The 10,850-nt window shown below is 35.5% G+C and overlaps 1 protein-coding gene across 1 annotated transcript in view; it reads left to right on the top strand.

The window, feature by feature from the left end:
* LOC104408760 (neuron navigator 3-like) overlaps positions 1-10,850 on the top strand; it is a 263,938-nt gene that overhangs the window by 228,029 nt on the left and 25,059 nt on the right. The window contains 3 exon segments of the mRNA XM_010018466.1: positions 6,970-7,053; positions 8,678-8,789; positions 10,080-10,201. Coding sequence (XP_010016768.1) covers positions 6,970-7,053; positions 8,678-8,789; positions 10,080-10,201 — 318 coding nt within the window.

Raw genomic sequence — 10,850 nt, 5'->3', positions numbered from 1 at the left:
TGATGTCTTCAGGATTTCCTTTCTTTGAGATGTGCTGAGTATTTAGATCTATAAATACTGCCATAATTTTCAAGAAATTATTTCAGTGCAGTAATACTGTGTTTTTTTGTGAGAAAATAATCTCTAGCTGTGTGAAAGCTCCTTGTTCTCACAGGACTGCAAGGCATAAAAATGTGACAGAGCTACTCTTAACACTTTCTACTCCGTTCAGGTGGCTGCAGCAGCTCTACCTTGTAGTGGGGAGCACAGGGAGGCTGGCTGTGGCTGGGCTTGTGATGCAGCACAGTCACAAACATTCCCACATCTACTCTGAGTGCCCTGTTAATGCCCACACAGAAGCAGCTGGTGTTAACCAGAGGAGTTCTGCAAACCCCTGATCTAGTGGAAGGTATCCCTGCCCACAGCTGGGGGTTTGGACTAGATGACCTTTAAAGGTCCCTCCTAACTCAAACTGTTCTGTGATTCTGAGCAGTGATGCCGCATCAGTAAGACTGAACTGTTTGCCTGCAGTGGGCTTGTGCTCAGAGCCTATACTAGGGCTGGTGTGGGAGCCACTCTGATGGTGAGAACTCAGGCTTTTATTACTATTCCTTACTTCACTCTCTGGGCAGAAAACCAGTTTGCCTTTCTCTACGTCTGCTAGCTCTGAACAGAAAACACCATTGTATTCCTTCTTGCTGGTGTGTTAAAAGGAGAGTTGAAAGATTACTTTAGTTAGTCTCTATCCTTTCCCAGTCACCCCAGCAATGCTGTAGCCTGCAATAAAGCAACAAGTGCGGCAGAGTGAGGATGGCAGGGCATTCTCCTCTACAGCTGAGGCAATGAGGCCATTGTTCAGCTTATTTGGGCAAATTCTGTTCGGTATCTCCCCATTGTTAACTAGAAGTTATTGACTGTATCTCTTTCCAGCATTCCTTTGTGTGGAGTAAACCTCACACAGACTGGACTTACATAATGCTATAGGTAAACAGCATTACCTATTCTAGTCAAAATCTCAAAGTCAGTTCCAAGTTAAAATTAGATTTGGTCCATATTCCAAAGAAACTGAGTCAAGCTAAACATAGTTACATTTTTAGTTGTTTTCCACTCAAACTTTATCTGCTGCATGGGTGAGAAATAACTATGCATATATATATATATATGTGCATGCATGCTGTATGTTGTATAAAGTTAATTAACCATGTTCTTTTGACTGTGTCACTCACTTTCTAATCCATCTACATGGTGACACTCCTTAAACTCTCAGCCTATAAACAACCCTAAAGCTGATCCTTTTAGCACATGGGGTTTTTAAATGGTAGCAATCTGTCCTTTTTCCAGATCTGCAACATGTGGAAATTCCCTCAAAATTAAACTTGTCAGGAGCACGAAAGTTAGAGGCTTCAAATTCTCCAGGCATGAACAAGGGATTTAGACACCTTCACAATGAATACAATCTTAAAAGTATGACTAGATATTATAAGTAAATATTTTTTGGGAGGCTGTCATGAGATACATACATTACAAACCCAAATATTGAAAAGTATTTCACAATAAGCCTGGTTTGGAGTTCATTCTCTGCTGTTTGTGGTACAGAAGATGTAAAGCATTAAAAAACATTTCTAGATAAGTCCAAATGATCAAAAGAGACTGCTAAAAGATGCGTTAGTACTAATTCTGTCAGTCCTGTGAGTACTTTATGTAAATAAATTCTACAAAGTATCACTTAAAAACATCAGGAATAAAATCCAGTTTGAAAACAGCATTGTTAAAATACAACATTTTAAACGTAATATGGCCTCTGAAATTGAGTCTAATTATGGAATAGATATTTAAGTGCGAGTGTTTTTCATAAAAATTATGAGAGTAACTAACAAATACTTGATTTAATTTGACAAACTTATGAAAAACCCAGATGGGCTTCTAATTTTCATAAACTTCACTCGCATGTATTCATTTATCATTTATCTCCTAATCTAAAACACATGCTTCACCAGCCCCTGGCATTTAAAGGAGAAATGGTCCTAATCACAAAAGCTGGAATTTATCCTGAGAAGAAATCAAAACCATGTTTTACTCTCTAAATTGATAATACTACTGTGACCCTCATTTTGAGTCCTATTTTCATGCCAAACTAAACAGTAACTCCAATGCAGAAACAAGTTTCATTGCTGCCTATCACTTCAGTAAATACATCCATCTCTGACAGGCAGGGAACTGCACAAACAGAGTATCTTCTGCAGTGCCTTTGCTGACCCAAAAATTACAGAGTTCTTTCTAATATCTTTGCTATAAATGCATTCATCTTAGCCTTAGTCCTAAGGTCCTCCAAATTCCGTACTTTCAGTGTCTGAAAATAGGCAGCACTCTTTTCGTCGCTGTGGTCTGGTAAAGGAGACTATTAATAGCCAGAAATCTTGTGCTTGAATTTGTTGTTAACATTCCCCTTTATAGAACTGAGCAGAAGTATTGTGTGCAAGTGAAAAAAAGAGCGTCTTACTCATCTCAACTCTATTCCTGTCTGTCTTTGCTTCACCACAAAAGACTGTTGGTGACAGTAGTGTGTGGGTAATTAAAAGACTCTCAGGCTGAAATTTGACCTATTTCATCAAGCCTTTGCTTGATATATTATTTTATATCAAAATCTGTCAATTGGAAGTTACAGCATTTCTCAGGTATGATGGAAACCTCTGCAAAGAGTTTTCTTATTTGGTTTCATTTATTCAGGTTTTGTTGGCTGGACTCAAGTAGTATGCTTGATTTCAGCAGTTTATTTCATTAAATTAACCCCAAAGTGTTTTGCCTGCATATGATTAAATTCAAGCAGGGCCCAGCTGTTGTTTGCATGTTTAATTTACAGGTTTTTTCTGAGATTCTGGCTTTTCCCCTGGTGCCTGTTTTGATGTTGCTGAAGGGTAAATCTCAGTACTAATTAAGAAAGGGCCTGTTTTCAGTGCAAAAAGTGTCCAACCAGCAGACTTCCTATGTGACTGACAAGGGCTCAAATTCCAGCAAGCAGCCTGAACCCAGCCTGTTTGGAGGGACTTTGATCAGTGCTTTGTACTGCATAAAGCCGAAGGGTGCATGCTTGCAAACTGTAGTAGACCCAGGATGCCAGTAGAAAGTGGAGGGGGTTCGCTGGCTAATACTCTTGTTTGGCCAGCTCTGAACTACTATCCTACAGCCAAAAAACAAGATAATGGCAGGCGGCGAACAGAAAAGGTCACGAGATGTACACTTGCTTCTTGCAATCAGCCCGTTCCCTTCTGGCCTCTCACACCTCCTTTCATTCAGCCGTGTCAGGTGGGAGGAAATTTCTTTATTTACCTTTGTTTTATAATCCTGAACACTACAGGTCAAATTGCAGAGTGTGTCAGCAGTCTTTGGATATGCCAATGTCAAGTTCAGGGTGGGCTGTAAACCTAAGAGCTGAGGTATTTGGGGTTTGGCTGGCTGGGACTGTTTAGTAAGAAGGAAATGTTTACAATCAAGTCTGTCATCCTAGCACTGGAGTCATTCCCTGAGCATATATCTCTGACTATTTCCAATGGGAATTTCACATGTTAATAGAGTCAAAATTAATCCATATGTGCTGGATCTACAGATTAAGAGCTGTACATCATCTCTGAATCTGATACGTATACCATGTTAAAGATGGATATATTTTGATGTAGGCATACTTCCAGTAATGCCCAGTTACTTAACTCTAATTCCAATATGTCTCCTTCCAGGGACAAAAGCTGTATTTAATTGTGAAGATGTATTTTTACTTTAGAATAAGTGTTATTTAAAGTACATATGGTATCCAGGCTATTCTGTATGGTGTTCAAATTACATATGCCATGAATGAAACAGCTGACTCTGAATGCAGAGATTTCTAAGGTGTGAGGGATTGGCTGTAACTTAAAATAAATCTATTCCTAAATATTTTTACAAGAATGAAAGAATGGCTCCTTTTGGATAAAGAAAATAATCCTCAGCAATTGAGGATTAATTACCAATCCAATCAAGTTTCTGATTCAAATTTTTAATTTCTAAAGAACATTTTTAAATTCACAGTTACTTCTTTCTATTTGTTTCAGTTGTTTTCTGAATTATTTTGCATGTAACTATTTAAATGCAAAGTCTGAACTTAAATGGTTGTATATACATACATATGTTTTATGCATGTTTCCATGCACATGTAAGCATACTCATAATCTAGCCCTTTTCAAACTGACTTTTCTTATTTTATTACATAATATTTATGTTGGCACAAATCCACATAGGGTTTCAACAAGTAGGAATTCCTTAGATTGCTGAATATATAAACATTTGCTACCATAAGGAGAGGCAGCACAGTTTATTACTCTGAATGTACAATTAATACTTTGTATCTCATAAAAGAGTATTCTGGTGTAATAAACATTTAAAGTAATGAACAATGTGATTGAAGGTTTATTCTTGGTTTTCGCTTGATGGGCCTTTGAATTATGTTTCTTTATTAATAACAAATCAAGACCTGATAGTCTTTATCTTATATAAGTTAGGAAGGATCCCCCATCTTGATTCAGTTGCATGTATGATGTAAAAATTGTAGTGTGTTACTCCAAGAAGGTAATATACTCTATCACAAGCTGAATTTTAGTAAGGATCCATAGTTTGTGTTCAGCAAAAGACTGTTAAATAATAGCTTGATAGTTTCAGTGACCTTTGATGACATTTTTAGTGATGCTTTTTAGTTCTTTATTTTTTCTATGTGTTCATTGTGGTTTATTCATGTACAATAGAAGCTGAAGTTGCAGCTATGGAGTAGGAAAATACTCTGCACAAATATGCGTGGTTAGGTGCCAAAGAACTGTGGTTATCTCAGTCTAATTCTGAGAAATGGACAAAAGCAATGCATAATTAAGTAAATTAATCCTCTTTTCAAGCCCTCAGTCCCCATTGTTATTCTCATGGTAAAGCAGAACCACGGGCCATCATCCAAGACATAGATTTTTTTATGAGACAGGGAAGAGTGAGCTCCATTAGTTTCCTGTTAAACACATGTAATGAAAAGACATTTGGTTATGATTCTGTGGTAGTGCATCTACGTTGTCTCTGATTGTGTTCTTGGTCAGTGGTCATCATCTTTGGAATTAAAATATCATAAATTAATCAGGATACTTTTAATATGTGGCTTATTATTAAAGTAAAAATTATTTAAAGTTTAAATACTACTTAGTTTTATCTTCTCAGATGAATAGTGAAAATGACCAAAGGCTGTAGTTTCCAAAACAGCTAGAGTAACTTTGTATCAATCAACAGGTTTATATCAATGAGGTGCATTTGACACATATTCCAGGTTCATTTTATTTAGAATTACAACTTCAAGAATATAGCCTGTTATAAATGTTAACATAGGAATATACACAACTACTAATTTATCTTTAAGAAATTGCATATGTATCTGGTTTCACATTTATCAAAAGTTAGTCTCTGAGGTATATATCCTTTACCAAAAGAACTATCCCTAGAGCATCCCTGCAGATGCAGAAATCAGGTGGATTGACCACTATACCCATGAGTAATTATGTAAATTATTTACTAATACAGTTTGCAAGCAGTAAACTTGTAGGAAGCTTAATAAGTATAAAATAAGGAGTTTACAAGATACTGAAATGTTTATAGCCATCCAAAATTATTTACAAAACACAAAAGCCACTTGTCTGTGTAAAAGCTCTAAAGTGGAGACACAGAAGAAGGCCATTATCATATATATGATAATCCTTTTTTATTTGAGGAATAATATATGGAGTAAGGTGGCAAGAAGCATTTTTCCTTCTCCTAAAATGCGTAACAGAATCTTTTTTGAACTATGTCTTATTCTGGTTATACCTCAGTCTCAGTACAACCACATACATTCAAACAATTTCAGCTATGCTTATACAAGCATGTAAATCTGTAACTGAGAAATTTACCAGGCACCGTGTGTGCCTGTACTGCTATAATAAAAAATAAATTTCCTTGGTGAGGAAGCTCATTTAATCCATTTCTGCATATAAATATGTTGGGCTTGATTTGTATTTCCACATGTATCGTAGTGCTTATGTTTGAAAACTTTGCTTATTACCATGCTTGAAATGGTGAAGAGAAAATAAGTATTTCCTTTTGCTTTTACTATTTGGTGTTGTGAGATGAGTGGATGGAATTTTATGGAAATTTCATAAAAATCAAATTCTTCCTTTTGCTTGGCTGCACAAGCTGGCTTAGCATGTTGGTTTCTTTATGACCGCTTGCCTTTCTTGCTCGATGTCAGAACCAATGAAGAATTGATGCATTGTTTGTATAAATTTTGTTCAATAAAGTATAAGGTGAGTGTTGTTAGAAAATAAGATGAAACTTTACTTTTTTTAAAACCTCTTAATCAATAAAGTTTCAACTTTATTGCTTTTCTTATTGAGAAGTAGGACTTCCAGTGTTCAAGATTGCCTTTTATACATGCATTTGCACACATATATAAGTACTACATTTATATTTTATAGAACTTTTTATTACTTTTATACACATACACATACATATAATCAATATAAAATGAATAGACTAGATAATGACCTTATATAAAACTAATTGTGATATTTTTTGTTTGAGTCTCAGGATTTCTCTAGAGTGTACTTAAATTCCCATTTTGAAATATTCAGTAATTGAAAATAATTGTCCCTGGACTTCTGTCTGGGACGAGACTTCTTTTGGCCAATACATCAGTAAATTCAAAGAGGGCATTAAATTCATAATCCATTTCCATGCGGAGATACCTCAGATAATCTCTTCAGAAGCTAAAGAAGCCTGAGGAATGCTGTGCTCACTTGGCTGCTTAACCTATCCCAGTAAGCTCAGTCTGAGTTTAAAATTAACAGAAAAGAGCTGGAGAAGATGAGCTTGGAGGACATAAAATAATTTCAAAAAACAAATAAATCTGGGAAGGTTATCCCATTGTCACAAGGAATGTTGTCTTTGTTAATTTCACAGGCTCATCTAGTAGCAGCTTTCGAAAAAAGCTTGGGAAATATGACCGGCCGATTGCAAAGTCTAACAATGACAGCTGAACAAAAGGTACGTTTACCAAAGCAGATGCTGTAATGTGGAAAACAGTCAAGAGATTATATTAGAGTTTTGTTTAAAAAATGCTGAAAGGAAACAGGCGCAGCTGTGACAAGAAGACAGACAGATCTTTCTTTAATGGCCATTGCAATCAAATCTTCATAAAGCTCCAGGAGAATTAAACTGTGCAGCATCAGGTTTACGCAGACAATATCATAGAATAGTTTGAAGATAACATCTTTCTTTTCCAGATCTTAGTTTAAACATGTGCGACTCTAGATTTGATCCATACTGAAAGATCCTGTAACAAAGACTGATCATAACCTGCTTCATTCTAGCCTGCCAGCATTGTAAAAATAATAGAATTGTGGGAAGGGAAGAACTCTAAGTAGAGAAAAATTATTTCATTCTGAGAGTTAATGCAGGTTAGGTATCCTATTCATGAGTAAACAGATTTAGTTTGCACTGTGCTGTTTTGACTGGTGGGGAAAAACATTCTAAACCTCCCAGGAAGTAAATTTCATGTGAGCCTTTGTACTAAGCTCAGGATTAAGAGGCTACTTAGCACCTTCTAGGATTGAACTTCTGTAGCTTTCTGCCCTTATTAATTTTGAACAGCATCCTATAGACTGAAAAGCTTATTGAACCGAACTGTGAAAGAAACTGTACCAGTGAGCTTTTAGTCAGTACAGGAGTCAGTGTAGCTGTCTATAAAAATAGTCCGGTTAAACACCAACAGATGAAATATGGTTAGACTCATTTTGAACTGGATGGAAAATACTTATATTGCCTGTTTTTTTCATCTTAAAAAACAAAAATACAAACCAAAAAAAAAACCCACAACACAATTGAATTTTCTTAAAACCAAAACTTTTGACTATTTTACAAAGTATAATTTCCCTCAGAAGGTTTTGTTTCCAGATTAGGCAGTAACTTTGAAACAGAACATTTCCAAGCTTCTTTCCCAAAAGATTTGGAACATGTTCTTTTCCTTCTCTTCTTTTCTCTATTGTTAAGGTTAAATTCCTTTAATCCTTATTATATAAATACAGGCTAGAAAGAGAGATTTAATGCAGCAGTAATAAAAGCTATTTATAATTATAATTGCCTGTGCATTCTAACACAGAACTTTCTGCATTCAATTGGAGTAATATTACTGCAACTTGCAGGACAGTTGCTATTAAACAGAGGGAGTTTTTAATTGAATTATTATTTAGCAAGTTAAATATTTTGAAAAATACACAAATTCAGGTGCGATTCGTCTAGTAAATAGAAGCCTCATATACTAAAGGATTTAATTCAAATGGGTTTATTGTCTTTCACAATAGAATTGCTGGGTTTCTCTTTATAATGAATATTCAATTGAGACCATTTTATGATTAGTCTTTATTCAAAATGTTTTGTTCTCCATAAAAATAGCATGATTGCTTTATATAGGATAAATGCAAAAGAATATGATAGTTGAGTTTAATGTTTTTGGAGACAAAATACGCATTCTACTTAGTTGTTGTCCTTTTGTTCACCCAAGCAGTTGCATGAACTTCAGTTTGACCACTCTTATCTTGTAAATTTTTTTAGCTTAGACAAATGTTATTCTTGTGCCATAAATTTTGAGCTCTCTTTACTCTTCCCACAGGAATCTGAGCTTATAGAGCTAAGGGAAACCATTGAAATGCTGAAAGCCCAGAATTCTGCTGCACAAGCTGCTATTCAAGGAGCCTTGAATGGTCCTGATCATACCCACAAAGGTATGTTTTTGTCACTATTAAAATAAATGCAGTTTCTCCCCAGAAATAAAGCTAAGTCACTATTTTTTCTGTTGTTTTTGGGGACTCTTTTGCAAGGTCAAGCATATTCTGCAGTGCATGGTAGGCATACTTATGGTATTTCCAGAGCTGGAAACCTTGTATGAGCTTCCTTTTGGCTGGAGTTCCTGGAGCCTCCTCTTCTCAGAACTGGGTGGGCAGGAAGTAGTTGCTGGGTGTCAAGAGTTAACCCTGTCACTGTGGTTGTGTATTGAAGTACACCCAAGACACTAATGAATTCTTATGGTGAAATGTGGTTATAGGTTGGAAAACCAGTGTAAATTGTAGCCCTGAAAATTGGTGTGATTATTGTTAAGAGATGGACTGACAATAGCTCAGCTTCTTCATGAAGTGCTAAATCAGTGCAGGAAAAAAGGCATTTTAATTTCCAGGTTCTAAATTAATCTGTCACTGCAGTTAGGCAGATATTGCATGATAAATACATACTTCAAAAGTGCCTGTTGATAAGTGACAGCAAAGGAATTATTTGAAGAAACAAAATAATAGCAGCAATAATTTTTGAGAGTGACATTGGTCTTTCTTAAAAGAGGACATTATTTAGATGTTTGCCTTAAGGTCATTTAATAGCATGACTTGGCTATAGCAAAGCTAAATTCTAGGAAGTAAAAAATAATCTAAAAAGTAATTTCCCTTGGTGTTAGTGGATATGTTCTACAAGAATATTTTGCAGTGATTAAGACATAGCTATCAGAGACTTTTAAGAAATTGAAACTCAAAAGCATCACCAACCAATATTTTCAATTTCTTGATTATTTTCTTTCATTCATTTTTATTGTACTTCTGCCTGCTATTTCCATCATGGTATATTAGAAGGTAGTATCTGAATGCTGATTAGGCTTGCTACAAGTCAAGTAGTGCTTATACTCCTCAGAAAAAAAACTGTAGTACATGTGATAGTAATAAGTAATTCATCTATAACACAAACTGGTTATCTATGAGGTTATTCCTGCTTAGATTGCTGTGCGGGGTCACTGCCTTAATGCCAACAAGACCCCAGACTGGAGAAGCTCCTGTTAGCCTAATTACATGCATCTCCATTGATTCACATGGGATTTTTACAGGCTGTAATAGCTTGAATATGAGCCACTGAAAGCATCAATGCCGTTTACATTCATTTAGTTTCCTTTTGATGAGGAAGATGCTACATAAATAAAAGAACAATTACTATGTTGAAAGAGAGACATCGACTTCACAGTAATTTCTTTCCTTTAGATTTACGTATAAGGCGGCAACATTCTTCAGAAAGTGTTTCCAGCATCAACAGTGCTACAAGCCATTCAAGCATTGGCAGTGGTAATGATGCTGACTCCAAGAAAAAGAAGAAGAAAAACTGGGTAAGTACTCAGCAGGTTTAAACCTATCTTTTAGCTATTTTGTCATTTCCTAGTGCCTAAGTAGCATAAAGGTCCATTTCATCTACAATATTCTTGGGCCTGATGGATACAAAGCAATTGACATGTATCCATACTGTGACACCACAAGCAAACTAAAAGTTGTTGAATATCAGTGGGGAATTATTTGGAGAAGCCAGGGAAATTTAAAAAGCAAAAAACAAAAAACCAAATGAAACAAAAAAAAAAAAAAAACACCAAAACCAAACCCAACTAAAATCCAAACAACTTAAAACTGAAAACCAAAACAGCTTAAAATCACTGTTATGACCAAAACATCTCTGGGCCACATTGAAACCCTCTTTGATTTTATTTCAGTTGGAGTTTGAGTCAAAGGCTTGACTCAAATACGTTACCCAGCTATGAAGGGAGTTGAAATCTGTTAAGAATTCTCATGTAGACGTAATATGGTATTTAATGAAATTAAGATGCTTCTGAACTGGAACACACAAATACCACATAGTGCTAAGGGTTTAATCAAATACTTTCATTAAATAATTGGAAAAATATGTTTCTGTTGTTTTAAAAATATTACTTGCATAAACATTTGTTTTAAAGTACTGATCAGCCTTCATTACCTTGATTTGTAATT

Source organism: Nestor notabilis, unplaced genomic scaffold (assembly GCF_000696875.1).
Source record: "Nestor notabilis isolate BGI_N333 unplaced genomic scaffold, ASM69687v1 scaffold287, whole genome shotgun sequence".
Classification (NCBI taxonomy): Eukaryota; Metazoa; Chordata; class Aves; order Psittaciformes; family Psittacidae; genus Nestor; species Nestor notabilis.
This window is presented reverse-complemented; position numbering and strand designations above follow the sequence as displayed.